We start from the raw sequence: 20,374 nt of genomic DNA, 5'->3' as shown, positions 1-20,374 counted from the left end.
AAACCACATGTAAGGAAGAATGGGAGGGTGGCTAGACGGGTGATGTGGGTGAAGAAGAGTGGGACAGAGGGTCGGGGTGAAACCTCTTAGACCTCATTGCTGTTCTAAGGAAAATTCTCGAGCCGAAGTTCCTCCCCAGGAGTCTTTCGTCTCCCAGGAACGGGCTGGCCTTAGGATCCTGTGACACTCAGTCATTGGGCACAGGCAGCCGTGGGAAATGTGACCTCAGCGCGGTGATGGGCAGGTTGCAGGGCGAAGCAGCTGGGGCCAGTCATTTCATTACCCTACCGGGAGAAAACTGATCAGAGAGGCGTGCTCTTGTGGCTGCCACGGTGATCAAATGTTCCTCCAACACCTTCCTCCTGGGGCCAGAGAGTATGCTCCCCACCTCTAGCAGAGGAGGAATGAGCTAATAAGCAACTTTCTTCTGTAGTAATGACTTGGGAGTTCTAAGAGCCACACACAGCAACTGATCCCGTTGTGTTATAGTCAGTGTTAATGTGTATGTTTGGCGTATATACACAGAGGCATATATTTGTCATTATGGTACATTCTTGGCATTAATCAGCTAAACAACAACGGACAAGTGTGCACATCTGTACCAGGCATTGGAGGAATCATAAAAAAAGTATAGGATGTGCTCCTGCCCTAAAGCTGCAACAGTATGAAAACATTCAATAATAGGAAATTGAAAATCGTTCCCAAAGCCGGGAGGGAGAACTGGGCCTCCTCTGTTGCTCCATCTCATGCCACCCACATTCAAGAAGGTTTTGCTTATGTCAATATCAGTTTGTTTATGCTTCCTGGAGATGTTGGCACAAAGGCTGGCAGCTATTGCACCCCAAACAAAAAAAAATTTTAAGCTTCTGGACTTAGTCACTGTTAGAGCCAACTGTGCACCAACATTCTACAAATCTCTGCTGTTCAGCCATATTAGGATTATAAAACGCCAGATTAAATTCTCTCAGAAGGTGCTTCTCTTGGAATCACAAATCCTAACTAGTCTAATTTTTGTTAGTTATCAGATGTTGACTAGTCTTGTGTTTTCTAAGTCATGTGGAGATTACCTGTTTTCTTCTTCCAATTTTCTTCCATATTTGTCTACAAATTTCAGGGATCTTCTGGAAGCTCTGAGGGTGTCTCAGTAGCACAGGAACAAGTGACGCAGCTAGAATTACACTTTGACAGAGACCAAATGCCTTTTTCAGTGAGCTGATCCCTTCTTTCTTTTCTTTCTCTTCAGGGTGTTCCTCCCACCTCGGATGAGGAGAAGAAGCCAATGCCAGGAGCAAAGAGACTTCTGGGACCTGCGGTCAATCTTTCAGAGATCCAGAATATTAAAAGTGAACTGAAGTATGTCCCCAAAGCTGAGCAGTAGTTGCAAGAAAGAAGGTGAGTGAAAAATTATTTCCTTCCACTTAAAAAGACTGCTATAAAATGGATTAAGGAAGTCTTCCACAGAAGGAGTCTGGAATTCCAGAAGCATTCATTAAGTACCAGGGCCTTTTGTTTGGACCAGTTTTTCTGGTGCGAAGGTTTTCTGGTAAAGCTGAGCTTTGGGGCCTATCGTATTTCATAACCAGCCAGAGAGCCATTGAGGATGTTTGCCTGCCAACCCCTTTCTGCTCACTTTCTTAGTTGAGGGAGGACAGGGTTGGGAGAAGGAAGATGCTTGGAAGGGGGCCCTGAGGAGCTTTTTTTTTTTTTTTTTAATGATTTTTTATTATATTATGTTAGTCACCATACAGTACATCCCCAGTTTCCGATGTAAGGCTCGATGATTCATTAGTTGTTTATAACACCCAGTGCACCATGCAATACGTGCCCTCCTTACTACCCATCACCGGTCTATCCCATTCCCCCACCCCCCTCCCCTCTGAAGTCCTCAGTTTGTTTCTCATAGTCCATAGTCTCTCATGTTCCATTCCCCCTTCTGATTACCCCCCCCTTTCTTTATCCCTTTCTTCCCCTACCGATCATCCTAGTTCTTATGTTCCATAGATGAGAGAAATCATATGATAGTTGTCTTTCTCTGCTTGACTTATTTCACTTAGCATTATCTTGAGGAGCTTTTGATCTTGGGGTTCAGGGAGGGCCTCTGTCCTTCCATGCCTCGGTTTCCTCACCCAGATGCCAGGAAGAGTGATGAGCTAGTTCTGAGGAGAGGCTCATCGGAGCAAGGTGCTGAGGAGGTTTGGAAGGTAAAGGGGGTAGAGACCGGTTCAGGCCTTGAGATGAGTAACCCGGGTATGTGCAAAGCAGACCATGGGGACCCAGTGATGACTCAGAATGTGCACGAGGGAAGGGCAGGCTCAAAACTGTACCTGCCACCCTCCCGAGGAGGCAGTGCAGGCAGGACCTGTGACCTTATTTTCATTGTTATTGGGTCTGTTCAATGATGACCCTGTGATGAGGGCTCGGCCCTGACGTGTGTGAATTCTGTCAGCAGGGGGCGTGTGGAATTGGCCGGTCCTTTCTTTCCAACTCTCCTGCTGGACCCTGAGAGCAAATCTACTTTATCCAACATTACTGAATCCCACCATGCACAGTTTATTCCGTTTCTTAAGCAGAAGCTTAAGTTTAGAAGAGAGGAATCTATATTGGTAACATGAAACAGGTATTTACCTGGCTGACTGCCCATTCATTCGTTTGTTCATCAACACACTCATTTCTTCAGCCAATATTTACTGAGCATCCGCTATGCGCTGAGCACTAGAAACATTTGTTAATCGTATACCGTATGCCAGACACTGTGTGAAGAGCATCGTATCCACTGTTTCTGTTAAGCCTTATGATACCCACTTATTGCTCCTATTCTTGAGGTGACTCCTACAGGAACACTGGTTTTCCCCATCTGTCGTGCATCCTCAAGAGGGCGTGTGACTTCATCCCTTCTCCCCACCACGCCTTACAGACGGCTTGCACTCTTCCTATGGGTGTCAGGGTGAAATCGTCTGACCATGTAGGTAGAGGCAAGCACAGCCCTGGAGCCCTGCTGTGCCTTCTCCTATAGACATAACGAAGAACACAGTGTTCTCTGAGATAATCCCGAGTGTAGCAGCAATGTGCCTTGTGTCATGCTTATGCTGGCTTACTAGGGCATTTGCGAGTTAGTTCTGCAGAAAAGATTTCTTTATAGTACAGAGAAAGAGGAGCTGTTTTGAGTTAAAATAACACACCTAGTGTTATTCAGTGTTTTCAGCACAGTTACATAAAAGAACAAAGGAGTAAGGATAAAATACCGTGGATTCTCTGACTCTAAGAATGAATCCCAGGAACCTGGTCTGGGACAAAGTGATGGCAGCAGGAACTGACCTGGAGCGTGGCTACACACACTTGTTATTATTTATGACGGAATGAAACACGTTGATGGTAAGCATCATTACACTCAGTCCTGCTCATAGAGATGAAATACTCCAATAGGCTTGGGACAAAGCTGCAGAACTTTCTTGTAAGAAAGCCCAGGGAAAGGAAATTAATGTTTTGTAATATTCATTATCATCACCCAAACAAGGCCAGCTAGACACATGAATCTTTAATGTAAACTTTACAGGATTTTGCTTTTCTGAAATCCATGTCGACCTAAATTTAACCCCAGTTACAGTTTCAGAAGAACTTGGTTTTGAAGATTCAAAGGAATGCTGTTTTAAAATGAGCTCAGAGAGGATCTTATAGTGTTATCTGCAGTGATTCTGTTGCCTTGGATTACAAGGTTACAGGAACAGGAAACTATCAGCTCGACAAAATATCAAAAAGTTACCAGAATATCCAGGAAAAGTCTTTGTTACTTCATTTTCTCAGAGAAGACTTTAATGATTCTTCCTTCCCGAACAAATTCTAATAAGGCAAAACCACAAAGAGAGGCCTGTTTTTCCTTATTCTTACAGGAACGTGAAAAACCTACGTTGTCAGGGTAATTGATCTGAATTCCAAATGAGCACAGGCGTTGTTTTAAGCCAAGGAATGATTTTTATTTCTCATAGGAGAGGTATTAGGCTGGTTTGCTTTTGACCTATCAATTCTTCTCCTGCAATTATGTCAGATTTTGAGACTTCCATGGTCATGGTTTGTGGTCACGGAGGGAGAGCATTTTTTAACATTGATTGATTCAGTGGACTCATAAGCAGTAAATATCGTGGACCAGCCATCACTTAGCCCCTTACTGATTGGATTGATTTCCCTCTTCCTGGGCCACCACTCTGTCACCCACCTTCACCATGTCCTGTTCAATGATTTGATCAAACAGACTGTTGTCTGAAGTTTGAGTGAGTTCATAGTGCCAAACACTGTGAACACCATGTGACCCAAGGCTCAAAGTCCAGGTTATAACTATTACAATACTTTAACATATATGATGGACCAGCATGCCCGTCCAGTTGAGATCAATGACTCCTTTTAAGTGGGATTTCAGATTCTTTCCATGCCCTGTGCCATGGCTAGAATCGTTCATGGAAATCAGTTAAAAACGTTATGGGATAGGAACCAGAAAGGACAGTGACTAGCCAGTTAGGGATCAGGAATCACGGCTTTTGGCAAAGGACTTAGGGGCTGGACCCAATCGGGAACCAGAGCCAGGCTACACAAGGACAGCACGTACTGAGTCAAGGCCAAGAGACACAGGAGTATTGCAAATGGGACCCCAATCCAGGCTGGCAAGGGCATGGGGCATGGGGCAGTTAGGGTGTTCAGTCATGTATCTCTTGGGATTCTCCTGGCTGTGATTTAAGATGGCCAGATGGTAATTTAAGCAAGGCCAGATGAAGAGACAGGACCAGCAGCAATGTCTGAAAACCAAGAGCCCTCCAACACTCCTGTGCCTGCTGTTTGCTGCTTGATCAGGAATTCCCTGGGTCTACAGTCAGAAGACACCATTAGCTTGTTTGCTTGTAGCTACAGCTCATTCCACCTCAGACTTCATAGACAGGCATGTGAAGAACCCAGAGGACTGTTCAGGGCTGCTTTCCAGCACTCTGTGTCCATTTCTGCTCCCTCTCAATCCTCATGTCAGACCACAGGGGCCCTGTAAAGAACCTCTATGACTAGCTTCTGTACCACGGGCATTTTCTTCATTCTGTGCTAAGATGTATAGATGCCAAACTTGGTCTCTGCTCTCAGGATACTTCGATCTTGGTGGAAAGATAAAATACTTCAAAGGCAACTGAAGAATTAGACAGTGGCGGGGGGGGGGCTGGGTGGCTCAGTTGGTTAACCATCTGCTTTCGGCTCAGGTCATGATCTCAGAGTCCTGGGATCAAGCCCCACGTCAGGCTCCTTGCTCAGTGGGGAGTCTGCTTCTCCCTTTCTCTCTCTCTCTCAAGTAAATAAAATCTTAAAAAAAGAATTAGACAGCAGCTCAGTGATTCAAGATATCCAATGGCTGTTTATGACCCCCTAAGTAGGCAGTAAAGATAACCAATGTTATGATTTATGAGAGGGGAAACTCGTGATGATTTTGGTACAGGGACAATTTGAAAGAGGTGGTGGGAATGGAATAGTTTAACAGAGGTTCAGAATTAGCTTCTGGACGTATGGAATGTCCAGAACGTGATTAATAGACAAGCCTAGTGAAATCAAAGAGTTCCTCTAGGACAATATCCTTAAACTTTCGGGGAAGAGCAAAACAAGATCCTATGACTGGCCCACACCATCTCTTCTCTTTTTCCAGCAGTGAAAGAACTAAGTGATAACAAAGAATTGGAAAGAAACAAAATAAGTATCAAAGGGGTAGCCATGCGGCAGTTACGAAAACAATGATTAACAAAGGTAAACCCCAAGAATAAGTCCACAATTATGTTAATGAGCACAAAGAGCAGCAATCGAAAGTCCTGGGACCCATGAAGCCATAGAAAGAAACTGCCATTCTGAGGTTGCAGGAATTCTCCCTCTCTGTGGTGGACATTGTGGCCTGACCACACATTGTGTGGCAGCCAGACTTCATGCTTACCTACTACACCAGACTTTCAGAAAGATGAGAAATTTAGTGATTCTTAATAACTCACTTAATAGCTTTTGGCCATTGCATCTAAGTGAAAATCTATGGACTTAATCCCCATTTGCCATTAAGAACTGAGGAAGGCATCAGAGGGGGAGACAAACCATAAGAGACTCTTAACCATAGGAAACACACTGAGGGTTGCTGGAGGGGAGGGTGTGGGGGATGGGGTAACTGGGGGTGGGCATGAAGGAGGGCATCTGATGCAAGGAGTACTGGGTATTAAAGACTGATGAATCACTGACCTCTACCTCTGAAACGAATAATACATTATATGTTAATTAATTGCATTTAAATTTAAAAAAGGAGAAAAAAAAGAACTGAGAAAAGCACTTGCATTTTTGCATCAGGAAGACTTTTGAGGTCAACCAGTGGGCACTGGACCATTCTCTGAGAAACACTGTGGTAGGGCAGTGAGAGTGAGTTCAAATGATCTGCAAAGCCTGTATAGCCATACACAGCCACATGATCTCGAGTTGGCCTCCATCCCATTCCTCACATCAGCCAACCAGACTTGCTTCTAGATTTTGTGGATTTGAAAAGAACCATTATGATGCCCTGATAGAGGAGGTATGCCTTCTTCCAACACTCAGCCCCGCCCCTAGCATCTTCTGTTTATGCCGTCACAATACTTAGCAAAGTGATGTATTGGTTTCCTTGTTTATACCTTCTTCATGATGCCAGGATACAGCTTCTTAAAGGCTGGGGGGCACTGGATAGATCATGAGCATGCAAGGCATGTCTGTAGAATGTTACTGGTGCTGTGACCATACCAAGTCTGGTGGCTCCTAGAAATGTGTGTTCTTGTAGACTTCCCGAGTCCTTGTGTTTTCAGGGAGATTACTACTTAAAATCAAGACTAGCTTTTCTTGCAAGGTCTGAAAATAACCTCGTTGACCATGATCAGTAAAGGGCTCAGAAATCTGACTTGAATTCACTGATCATAACTTCATTATTCCTCTGGGAAACTGAAAAATTAGTGAAGATGTCAAATTTGGCTCATAGTCTTCAAAGGGGAGAAAAAATAAAACCAGAAGAAAATAATTTAATTATCCAGAGTTATTTGGCCTTATTTTTCAAAGACCATCTAGGTCCAGATAAGACATATTTACCAACCATTCATCCAAGGAGATGTCATTTCTGCTAGAAGAGAACATAAGGTGTTCATTACTCTTAAATGTTAAATATTATGCATCACTGTTTTTCCTGCTGATTCCAGGGCTAATTTTGAGAATGCTGGCAGGAGGGAAAATTGATGTACCCAGACATTCGATGAAAAGTGCATTTAGTACCTAACAACAGACCCCTAAAGTACATGATGCAGAACCTGACAGAATTGAAGGGAGATAGGCAGTTCAACAATAATAACAGGAAATTTCAATACCCCACTTTCAAGAGTGGATAGTAGACAAAAGATCAAGAAGGAAACTGTCTTAGTCTTCTGGGGATGCTATAATGGGATACCATAGACTGGGGGGCTTCCAAATAACAGAAATTTATTTTTCACACCTCTGGAGATTGGAAAGTCTAAGACCGAGATGCCAGCAGATTCGGGGTCTGATGAGGCCCTGCGTCCTGATTTATAGATGGCCATTTTCTCACTGGATCCTCACACAGTGAAAGGGATAAGGGAGCTCTCTGGGGTCTCTTTTATAAGGGCACTAATCCCATTCAAGAGGGCTCCAGCCTCATGACCTAGGCACCTTCCAAAGGCCCCACCTTCAGATGCCATCACATTGGGATTACCGGTTCACCATATGAATTTGGGCGGACATAAACATTCAGTCTACAGCAGAAATAGAAGATTTGAATAATACTATAAACCAACTAGACCTAACAGACATCTATAGAACATTCCACCCAACAACAGAAGAAGACACATTCTTCTAAAGTGCACATGGCACATTGTCTAAGACAGGCCACAGGTTAGGCCATTAAGCAAGTCTCAGTAAGTTTAAAAGGAACGAAATCACGCAAAGTATGTTCTCAGACCACAGTGGATTGGAATTAGAAACCAGCAACAGAAGGAAGTTGAGGAAATCCACAGGTTGTGGGGCTTAAAGAACACGCTCCTGAATAACCAATGAGTCAAAGAAGAAATCACAAGGGAAATTAGAAAATGCTTTGAAACAAACAAAACCAAAAATATAATATACTTGTGGGATACAGCAAAAGCAGTGCTTAGAGGGAAATTCACAGCTGTAAACACCTACCTTAAAGAAGGAAGATCTCAAATCAATAACCAACCAATCAAATCAATACCAGCAGCTCCATTTTGGGAAAACATGCCCTTGACTATCTTAAACTTAGCTGATATCTACATATGTGGCAGATGATTACATTGATGTGTACATGGAAATATCCCTCTTTTCAAATGGTAAGATGTAATACATTTTAAAAATCCATTTGTATAAATACCATAACAACAAAATAGAAGGTGGGAAATACAAAATAATCACCCATAAGATCACCATTTTAGCATAATACTGAATTTGATAGCTGCCCCTCCAGTCTTTTCCTCTGAGTTTCCATGTTGGATACAATACAACAAAGTTGCTAACAATATGGGACTTGGGGTCATTGGGTCATGGAAGATTTGGTCTCATTACCTTCTACCTTTGCAATTTTGAGCTCAGGGTCTCTATTCCCTCATTTCATAAAAAGCAGAAAATGGCGTCTTCCTCAATGGGCAGATGTGAAGGATCAGGGATATGTACAGATTTAAGGAAGTATATGTGGGCATGGCACCCAGGACAGGGTAATTATGCAAAAATGGGAACCAGTTCTGCTTTTACTTTTTCTTACATAGCCTCATTCACAACATGTGTACGATTTCATATCTTGCTTTTTCCATGCTACATTTTTCCATAAGAATATTTTTTATGCAGCTCTGTGGCCTTCAGAATTAAGATGATTTATTTCTCCTAGTGTTTGGGTTACCATGACTGCATAATCTTTTCCCTTTTCCAGAAGACAAAGGACTGATTTATTGTTGTATACAGAACTAAATTTAAAAAAAAAAAAAGAAGAAAATACTACTCCAAGTATCTTCTCTGTGATTTGTTAGAAATTTTTGTTTTCAAGTTTAAAACGCTCCCTGTTTTGACTCCATTGCAGAAGCTTTATTCACTTTCTTGGAAGGAAATGGCTTTATCCTGAGATTTTTCTTTTGATTTGTGATGTTCTTTTTTTTTTTTCTTTTGCTCCCCACTTGTTTAGGATAAAGATGAGTTCTGCTGTGGTTCTGAACTGCATCAAGGTTTTATTCATTTGTTTTCCTGACCAGCAAAGCTATTATTCTAGGCCCTGGTTACAAACTGTGTGGGTGCAAAGTGCTCTTGAGAGTGAACGTAAGAAGCTTTTGAGCTGATTGTGGCAGTTGCTTTAAGAGCCTCTCCACAGCAAACACACAGAGCTATCTGGGTGGGTTCTATTAAAACAGAGATCTGGAGAGCCTAGTGTGTGAGCTGGTGGGAGGGAGCTGGAATTGGTGAGAGTGTGCATTTGGGGAGTAGACCTGAGAGCTCCAGTCAGCTTGGTAGGAGGCCCAGGTGACTCAGGACCCAACTCTGTAGAAATTTGGACAATGGCACGGAGATTTCCATGGGCTAAGGGACAGTGACAATGGGCAGCACTTGCCCTGCTTGCCACACAAAGAACTCATGACCCCATCTTAGTAGTTTGGGGATTGGTGGGGGGGCAGCAAAGTCTGCAGACAGCTTGAATTGTCACAACTGGGAGGAGCTATGGGCATGGGCTGCTACTGTCATCTAATGCGAAGATGCCAGGGATGCTAGTAAATGTCCCACCATGCCCAGGACAGGCCCCTCTCCCCGGCCCAAAACAAAGAATGATATAGTAAGTAACCCTCATTTACCTAGTTTAAAGGCTGACGTCAGGACCGACGTTTTGCAAACTTACCTTTCCAAATAATCAGTGCGTTGTATTTTACAGAAATTAAAACATTAATAAAAAGAATAATAAGTAATGGCCCCATATTTATTATCTCTTTACAGTCATCAGAGACTTAGGAATAAAAATAAAACCCTCTTAAAAAGGATTCTTTTGTCAGCTGGTAAACTAAATATATTTATGGCATATGGTATATACGGAATATTCCCGAGTTATAGTATTAGGCCTTTAACACAACTATTTTTTGTAGGTTATTTTTTCATCTTAAATGTATCAGAAAGCGGTAGGTTATCTTAGCAGCTCATCAAATCTTTACAAATATGAATGTTAAGCATTTGTAATCATCAGCACCAACATCAACATCATCATTTTCTTGCCCTCATTAGCATGACTACATGCAGTGTGTGCTCCGGGGATGCCGGATGCCACAGCTTGTGCCTCACAGACATTATCTCATTCGCTCCTTGTGCTGACTACATGGGGTATGTACGATGCTGCCCGCTCACTTATGGGCGAAAGAAGGCTAAGAGACTTTACGAACTTGACCAGGGTCACCCCGCTTGTAAGCCACAGAGGTGAGATGCAAACTGTCATCTGTCATACTCCACAGTCCCTCCTTTTAATCTCTGTCACCCACTGCATTTTTAAACATGCTCTCTTAGTTGTATCTTCCAGGCTTTGCAAATATTTCACTGTGTTAGGTTGGAGTAAAACAAGCAAAGGCTAAAGAGACTGCAGAAACTGTCACCTTTACAAAGAGGTGGCACTATTAACTCTGAGATGTTGCTTTGTTCATTCATTCATTCATTCATTCATGAGTGCATTCAGTCACTCAACAAGCATTCATTAAGCACAAAGCACGTGCCAAGTGCGGAGGGTATCAGTGTCGTAGACTCAAATACGAATCAGACTGTCTACCCGGCTTCAGGTGAATGTGCAGAACGCGGCCCGGAAGCACAAATAATTTGCTCTTTTCAAAGGTTTTGAAAAAGAGGAAGGGTTAATATCCATAAATATCTGAGCGAGCATGAAAGAGAGAAAGGCAAGGGAAGGGAAGGAAGGAAAGGAGAAGGGGATGGGAAGGCAGCGACAGTGGCCCGGGTGCTGAGAAGACGGCCACAGAGGAAGGCCAGGCCTCTGCAAAGGCCGCCTTCACTCCGCTCCGGGGATGAGCGAGGGCTTGGCAGGTGTCTCTGTGTCATCATGAGGCAGCCGGCTCCGACCCCTGAAGGCTTTTCTCTCGTTCCCTCTCCTGCTGTGTGCAGCCCACACAGAAAAAGTGGGGAAGTGAATTCCAGGCTGTCTAATCAGGCTTGGCTGCATCGTGACAACACTGCTCGTTTTAACTCCCTCCACACGTTGTGGCATTTGAGAAGCAGAAGGAATCACGAGGAGCAAATCAAGACTTGCACATTTCACTTGTACTCCCTCGCCACCGCTCCCTGCCTGTGAACTGATCATTCCACACCCTCTGGTTTAGGGCTTTATGCAGATGGCGAGGTGGTGGCTGCTTTAATCCCAGGCAGGGTCGGTCAATCGGCTTCTCCCGGAGGGAAATTTCTATTAAGCAGTCGACAGATTGGAGTCACTTTCGTCCATGCAGGTGGCAGAAAGGCTGCTCAGAACAATGCATCTTGACTGCTGGAAAACCAGCAGAAAGCAAGCGGGTCCTACTGCCCCAAAGTCATGGGATGCCTTCGGCAGAAAGGACGGTGGTGCCTCCTCCCTCCCCGTGAGACCTGCCCTCCCGCGTAGCAGGCACAGCCTAATCCTTAACAAGTAAAACACACATTGTACTGCCTCGCTCTCACCTCGCCCCTAATTTTGGACACAGATGATAGGAATCATGGCTGCCCTTTAGTTCCAGAGGCAATGATTAATTCTTGAGAACTTACCAAAAAGGTTTATTAAATTCTGAGTGTTCAAGCATCCATTTATTCAGACTCAATTACGTTTCATCTTTTAATCACTTTGTACATGAGCTACTTGGAATTTACTTTAGCTGAATTAACCTTTTTCTTCATAATGCAAGTTAACAGCATGAGTTGGATTTCAATGGGAAGGCGTGAAGTACTAGAATAATTTACTCGTTTTGTAAGTGAACACCTGCGCGCCTCCTACAGGCCGGGCAGCGTGACGTCAGAGGGGGCCCTACAGCACAGGCCCCTCCGGAGCTCACGGTGCAGGCGGGTGAGGATGAGAGCGGGGAACTTAGCTCATAAAGGCTGCAGCACGAATGAAGACATAAGACACAGCCTTCGAATGTAGGTGATGAAGACCCTAGAGAGGAGGTTAGGAAGCAGATTTCTACTGAAACAAGGTTGAGGAGCAAACACTTTAGAGGTGATTTGGGTGTAGGTTCAGGCCCCGGCTTTGCTCTTCCCTTGGTCTGTGATTTGGCATAACTGCTCTGTGTCTTTGTCTGAAAAAGGAGGCAAAGTTAGCTACCTCACAGGGGTGATTTTGCTCCCTACCCTAAGGGACATTTTGCAACGTTTGGAGATATGTTTGGTTGTCACACCTCAGGGGAGATACTATTGGCATGTAGTGGGTTGAGGCCGGGGATGCCCCTGAACATCCCACAACGCTCCAAAGGACAGCTCCCACAAGAAATGTCAGTCTCGCCGGGGCTGAGTTGCACGGTGTGTAGGAAGTCCTCACAGCCCAGTGGCAGCTGTGATTACCGACGATAGCGTGTCACCATCGGGCACTGGGTATGCTAGGGTTGGGCGCACCTGCGCTCCACTTGCAGCTCTATCATGTAGTGACTCTGTGACCTTGGGCAAGTTGCTGCTCAGTCTGAGCCACATCTATAAATAGGAGTGATGGTAACAATCTTGAGAGGGAACCACAGAGACATGGGGTTGACTCGGAAGGGGCACCCGGCATGAACCAGCATCCACAAAGTGTTCATTCCCTTCATTGCCTCCACATCTTGCCTATACCCTCTGTTCTCTGCCCCTTTCTACCAAGGGCAGGGGTCGGTTGGTTGTTTTTTAGATGACATACTCTCTAAAGAGTAGCTCTGCATTTCCCTTTAATTGCCTGTGACTAGTAGGCGCTTACTGAAGCAGGGGTAAGCCTCGGAGAGACTCTTTCTCAGCCACCACCTACCTTGCATCATCTGAGCTCGAGCCAGTTCAGATGATTTCTAAGCTGCACGTATGCTCCTTCTCCTGGAGGAGGCACTGCAGTCCCATTTTTCAAAACCTCCGGTAGCTCCCGTTTCCAAAGCCCTTGTCTCGACAGTAAAATTACAAACATTTCACTCGAGCACTTTCATTTTGTTTTGGAGACTTCAAGGGATTTCCACCCCCAGACCATTTTTAAGCAGCAAATACATCTGGTTTGTAATTTCAGACTTTTCCCTGAAGAAAATCCATTTAAGAAATATATGGAAGGTCAAGCTGCCGTTCTACTGTCAAGGAAAAGGGAAACAATGCATTTGAGACACCATTTTACTGAGCATTTTGAATGGGCTCCATGGCCAAAAAGAGGCATCTCATCTTTTTAGGAATCTTTGGTGCACAGACTAGGTACTACTGGAGTCTGGTCTAGACACAAAAACAAGACCCTGTCAACCTAAACATCCAGAAAGTGCCCTTGGTGTCGTCTCTGTGACATCCTGTCTTGGCTTATGCCCCATTCATATCCAGCTTACAGCTATCATTACTCTCCAGGAGTGTTTTCTCCCTCTTTCTCACGTTACTTAACTTGATCATTAAGTAATATCTACTTTGCAGTAAGAGTGAAACAAGTAGGCAGACATTAATAAACACAGGTGCCAAACAACACGGCAGCTCAGCCACTCTGAAGAGGCCACTTAAGGGGGCATCAGGAGGCAGGCGATGAGGAAACAAAGGCTCATTTGGAGTTTTATGGCAAAAACGAAATCACGTCTTTTAACGAGAGGCTAACAGTAGCAATAGTATTAACAAGCCCTTGCACTTCATTTTAAGAATACCGAAGTACTTCTATGTTCTCTTTTGAGGCTCACAACGGTTCATGAGACAGGCAGGGCACTGAATTTGCAGGTCCTTCTTATGTGACTTCCAACTTCACACAGGCTAGAAGACCGTGTGATGTGTCATCATCTCCTTCCAGAGAAAGTTCATTTTAAGACTATTAACCAAGCCTACCTAAGTGTATGTGTAAAAATGGGTGTTATCTCTTTTAATCAGAAAAGTAGAATCACCACACAGTCTCCAGCAGGTGCCCAAGAAGGGTTAGTTACAACATGTGCCATGGACCAGAACTGAACAGGTAATGGCTCTGCTTATACCCAGGAGGATTTTTCTCACAGACACGAAAAGATAGCCAGGATTAATCTATCCATTTCTATCTATAGATATAACTGAAGGGAAATGTGCTATCTGAACTTTCAACTCCATTTACGGTTTTCTTGCTGCCTCATTCTTAAAAATCATATTGTATCCTTCATTTTATTTAATTTTTTGAGAAGTAAGCTGCATGCCCAACATGGGGCTTGAACTCATGACCCTGAGATCAAGAGCTGCACACTCTGCTGATTGAGCCAGGCAGGTGCCCCATATTGTATACACATGAACATACCACACACACACACACACACACACACACACACACACACACACACACACAGATTTGATCCCAGATTTGAAAATCAGGTTGAAATGTCTTCATTTCAGATAGACCAGGTGGCAAACAGTTGCCCCCGGGGAAGACTCCAGTTTAAGAAACCCCAAAATCATCACCGTAAAGGTAAACTCTCCTGAAGAGCTCTCCATTGTCACCAACAGCCAAGAAATGGCATCCTGGATTCCCTGCAGAATCATATACGAAGTGTATTGCTGGTTATCTGTCAGGGGAGAGAGAGCCTGGGAATCATTCTGAGCCAAATCCAATTCAATTATGGGCCAATTATAGACCTGCTTCCACTGCCAGGAATGGGCCACACCACCAACCCAGCTGGTTTCAGAGCCCCTGGCTGGCAGGGACTCCCCCTACATGGGTAGAAGAGCTTGTGGCTCAGAGAAGACAAAATCGCTGAGAGTGTTCAGAGAGCAGCACAGATGGCAAATGCCAGTGTGCCCCCCCGAACCTCCTCACCATCTCACCACCAATCTTTTGCAATTGACTCCAGACTCAATTTCCCTCCTGGGTGGCACCCTTTCTCACGAGGTGATCAAATTATGAAATACCAAGAGGTGGCAGGCAGGGCTTTGCTCCTGCACTTGCCGTCAACCTGACACAATCTCGCAGTGCTGGCCACGGTGCTAACTAGGAACACAGTGCCTGGATACCCACGTCACCACTGACAGCTTCACTGAACACGTAGGAGTTAAAATGCCAAGAAGCTTGAGTTAGAAACTTGTGATAGGTGAAAATAAGGCTATCTCTATTAAAAATTAAAATGCCTTTGTGAAGTTCGGCTGGCACTCCCAGCCGACCGACATCATTTCAGGTGCCTATTCTAGCATCCAGTGGTGCAGTTATCCCTCTGGGCTGGCTTTGCGTATCTGATCTGCTAATTTAAGAAGCAAGCTCATCCCTTTCTTTAACTGAGATCTTGAGGAGAGCAGGGACAAGGCAGCACCAAGGACAGCATCCTGTGGGGTTTTGCAATGGAAACCCTTTAGATTGGCCTCCAGCAGTGGTTCTCAAACTTCCTCATGCATCCGCATCATGTGGAGGGCTTCCTGAAACTCAGACTGCTGGGCCCCACCCCCAGAGTTTCTGATTCAGTAGGTCTAGGGTGGGTACGAGAATCTGCATTTCTGACAAGTTCCCGTGGGCTGCTGCTGCTGGTTTGGGGACCACACTTTGAGAACCATTGACCTAGAGCCACTAATCTAGATTGTTTAGGTCTGGACATTCGAAATCTCTAACGCATCATCGGGTCCACAGTTTTATAGCTAGTATCCAAAGGTATAGTGAGCAACTTGGTCAACTTCTTTGATGAAATTCAGATACACAAAGCATCAATGAAGCAATGATCATTAATGCTTACAATAGTGCTTCTGAGGGTCAGGCACTGTGCCAAGTATTTTACCTTGTGATTCTGAAATGAGTTAGTATACATAAGAGCTCCATTTTACAGGTGACAAACCTGAGGCACAGACGGATTATGTCACTTCCCCCAAGGTAGCCCAACTAGACAATGGGGCAAGCAGGGATTCAAATCCAGGCTGTCTGGCTCTTAACCCATTACCCCAGGCTGACTCTCTATTTAGTAGATAGGATAAGCTCCATGGAGGCAAAATGTGCTGTGTAAATTAAGAAGGACACTCCTAATATAATGGATGAGGAAGTCTGCAGCATCAACTTACCTACCAGTCACTGATTCAACGTCAATTTCTGTAACCATTTATTAAGTTTAGACACTGTTACAATACAAAGGTTGGCAAACTAGGGCCCACAGACCAAATCCTGCCTACCATGCAGTTTTCTTTTAAAACTTTTTGTTGTGAGATAATTCTAGATTCACATGCGGTTGTAAGAAATGGTACAAAGAGATCCTCGGATGCAGTGATTGGGAAGAAAGAAGAAAAATCATTTTTCTAATCTTTATAGAAGTATTTCTAAAGAAGGCCTTGCCATGTTTCAAATATATGCAGAGACCAAAAATCTGGGTTTCATAATCTTCATTTAAGCATACTGTTATGGATGTCCAGGAAGTAGAAGGAAAACACAAAAGAGGTTCTAAATTTGAACACTTTTCAAGTCCAACACAAGACATGACCGGGATCACAGCTACTTGGCTGACTGCAAGGCAGTTACATAGCTTTTCTCAAGTATTATGACCTAAGAACTGAAGCCCATTTCTGAACAACTGAGTGGCCCAGCCTTGGGCTTTGGGTGGGAAACACTTGTTTTTGTTCTAGTTGTCGTAGTCTTGGAGTCAGGCAGCAGTGAACTGCTGGATATAGTTAGATCTGACATCCGCAGTGTGGGCTGCACCCTAGGATCACCTGGACTTGCCTGAGCCCCACCTCTGAGCAATTAACCCTTTGAGCGAGGAGTATATTTCACAAGACCCTAAGGTGAGTCCAACGTGCAGCTTGGGTCAGAAGGACTGAGTTAGGGAATGTTTCTCAGTTCTTCCCAGGACAAACCAAAATGAAATGTTGTGAAGTGTGTTTAGCCAGGCATATTCTCATAGGTCAGGGGACCATCAGTGTCACTTACTCCAACCCTGCCCAGTAGATCCTCTCTATACTCCCTGCTTTCCAGATGTGTCCCCTACCCTGGAGAGTCACTTGGGTTTCACTATGAATTCAGCAACTTTTAAGCCCTGTCCCAATGCATCTCACTCTAAAAACTGCCAGGGCTGCTGTTCTCTCCAAATAATCCCAGTTGCACCCTTTGGAGTGACTCATCGAGAGGAGAGTCCAAGTAAGACCCATTCCATTGGAGTTTCTTTTAACTTGTTCAGTCTCTGGGTGTAAACGTAATACAGGGGGTTATGTTTTGGTATCATGTGCAAAGACGAATCGCCGAGTGCTGAACTGTTGCACTGTAAGCTTCAGTCAAAGATCAGTCAGCTTTGTTGGCCTGCTCCCACAAAACTGAATGCCTGCGTTCTCAGGATGCCAGGTCTCTAATGTCTGGCTACTCACCATTTCAGAAATGCCCGAAGCAGTATGTTCCTATCCTGTGGCTAAGGATCTGGTTTTTGACATAAGTGCCATTTTCTTATGCTTCCCACCAATAACACATATTCATTGACACGTAAAATACAAGAGCTGGACTTGGCTTATAGTAACTGTATTACATATATATGTGTGTGTGTGTGTGTGTGTGTGTGTGTGTGTTCTTATTTAAATTCTAGCTAGTTAACATACAATGCAGTATTAGTTTCAAGTGTAGAATTTAGTGATTCAACACTTCCATACGACAGCCGGTGCTCATCACGACAAGTGCCCTCCTTCATTTGCATCACTTGTCTCACCCATCCCCCTGCCCACCTCTCTTCTGGTAACCGTCAGTCTGAGCAACTGTATTATCTATTGCTGTATAACAAATAACCCCAAACCCAGCAGCTTAAAACAATAATAAATATTATCTCAGAGTTTCTGTGGGTCAGAGATTTAGAAGTGGCTGAGCTGGGTGGTTCTAGCCTGGGGTCCCTCATGAGGTTGCAGTCAGAATGTCAGCTGGGACTACAGTCCTCTAAAGCCTTGACTAAGATGGAAAGATGGAAAGATCCACCTTCAAGATGGTGCCCTCATGCCACTGGTTAATGGGTGATGACTTATCAGAAGACCTTGGCGCCTTCCCATGTGGACCTCACCACTGGTGCCCTCACAGCATGGTGGCTGGCGTCCCCCCAGAGCAAGTGATCCAAGAGTGGCTTTTATGACCTAGCCTTAGAAGTCACACTCAGTCATTTGTGTAATATGCTATTGATTACCCTGGTCAGTCCTGTTTGGTATGAATACCAGGAGGCAAGATTCACTGGGCACCACCTGGGAGGATGCCTGCAATAGCACCGTTTTTTTTTTTTTTAAACCAATGAGAACACTGAGGTCCAGAGAAGTGAGGTTTGTCCGAAGTCACATAGCCTTAACATTTCATTATTTGTTTTTCTTTCAACCCCACTAATCCTTACCACCCACAATTTCTTGTATTTATTTAAAACACCAAATGTTGTTTATCTTTGGGAAGATTAGAAAGATTATTTCCAAATGTGAAGCCGGTTTCCCTGATGTTTTTAACAGAGGAAGCCTTCAGAAACCAGACAACGTATAAGCAAAATGTATGTTCCGAGAACTCAGGGAAGGTTTTTCTTCACTTCCTTGAGTCATTAGGGAGGAAGTGCTCCAGAAGGAGGGAGAAAAAAGCAGAAACTCTAAGGGAAGGCAAATCCAGAAGAGAACTAAAAATCCAGTGTTTGAGGGATAAATTTTACCTTTTGCATGCTGTTCTCTCTCCTCGGCTTGTTCCCATATTGTGATGTTTTCCTGCTCTTTCTTTTGATTTCTGAGGGTGAAACAAGAACAAAAACAAGAAAAAGAAAACAAGAAATAAGAAAAAAGCAGAAAGTATCACCAACAATCAAACCAATGGCAAGGCCATACTCCTTAGGAGTTTGGGTCTCATTAATCCCAGATAAAAGACAGTGATCTGGCCATGGGGACTCCCTAGGAGTATCACAGAATTTTTTTCTGTAAAAATTAAGTCTCTGAAAACACACACACACACACACACACACACACACACACAGATTTTTAAGCACAAAACTCAGAACTGATCAATATTATCAGTTCTTTTCTCTTCAGGATCCTCTTTGAAATGGCCATCTTCTAAGAAAGATAACAATAAGAAAAAAAATCTCTTCTTTATTCTCTATCCCTTCTCTATCAGTTAAAAAACGACAAGGCCTGTCATCTCTGATCACCACAACTAGTCAGGAGATATGACGACTTTCTCCCTGCCTGACCTATTTTGTCTAATGGGGCCCACTTCTTTGCCCTCTGCCACGCTACGTTCTCTCCTGAGTTCCATTTATAGCAGGGCTTTATTAATGGTTAAATCGTTAGGAGCGGATCTGTGTCCCTCCCAAGGCTTATTCCCCTATTCAATAAATTAAGCCATGGGATCGGAGAGACTGTCCATTTCTGCTCTATTTAAGCTCAGAATCTTCCTCACCCACAAAATATTGTGAACTGACAGGTGAGAGCTCAGTATGAGCTCCCATTGCCTGCCCAGCAGTCTGTGGTCACTCGAGATTTGTTTCATATTTAGTTCTCCGGGTAATGCTTGTGTGGCCCATGGGAATTTTCCTAAGCCTTTGATGCAAGTCTCATATCTGGAGCTGAAACGCTTCGGCTTCACTGAGGAGGCTTTGGGCCTTTGCTAATGGTGAAGGGCCTCCTTTCTCAATCTTCAGGCAAGAGTCCTTGGACAAGTGCTAGGAGGTTCTGACATGTTTGACCCCTCTCCTCACCTTGAAAGAGGGTTTGCAAACTCCATTCACCCGCCATTCTTGTTGCTGTCACACAGGTGACCTCACTGGACAATTGGAGCATTAATGGCGCACAGCTGTCAAAGTGACCTGTGCACTTCACTTCTGAAAGCCTTTTCTCACTTGTTTTTAGTTGCCAGAGCCCTGCAGTCAACAGACCTTTCAAAAGAGAAAAAAAAGAAAAATCACAAAAGTGATAATGTCACTGCCTGCTGAACGTCCCTCAGTGGCTCCCCACCACCCCCAGGGCCGCATTAACTGGCTCGCACTCACCAGTTTTTCCCCATCTTGCATTTCTGCCCACTGAGAGAATTCCTTGCTCCAACCCTAGTGAACTTGTCCGAGTTCATGAAGGTGCCATGCTGACATGAGGCTGCTGTACATGCTCAGAATATTCTTTTCAAGTCTTTCTTTCAGACCCATTAGCTGGCTACCTCCCACCCCTCATTCGGTCTCAGTTTAAATACAATTTCTGAAAAGCCCTTCCATGGCCTCTTAACTGGATAGCACCCACGGCAGCCACC

At 44.3% G+C, this 20,374-nt stretch overlaps 1 protein-coding gene across 2 annotated transcripts in view; it reads left to right on the top strand.

Annotated features, from left to right (window-relative positions):
* The window catches only part of SMPX (small muscle protein X-linked), a 52,965-nt gene that overhangs the window by 19,417 nt on the left and 13,174 nt on the right, over positions 1 to 20,374 (top strand). For both annotated transcript variants that reach the window (XM_044377580.3, XM_044377581.3), the window contains exon 4: positions 1,244 to 1,392. In XM_044377580.3, coding sequence (XP_044233515.1) covers positions 1,244 to 1,378 — 135 coding nt within the window. In that variant the 3' untranslated portion in view covers positions 1,379 to 1,392. The remainder of the gene's footprint in view (positions 1 to 1,243; positions 1,393 to 20,374) is intronic.

The sequence above is a fragment of the Ursus arctos genome, chromosome X (assembly GCF_023065955.2).
Source record: "Ursus arctos isolate Adak ecotype North America chromosome X, UrsArc2.0, whole genome shotgun sequence".
Lineage (NCBI taxonomy): Eukaryota > Metazoa > Chordata > Mammalia > Carnivora > Ursidae > Ursus > Ursus arctos.
Note: the sequence above shows the minus strand (reverse complement) of the source record. Positions and strands in the feature narration are given on the sequence as shown.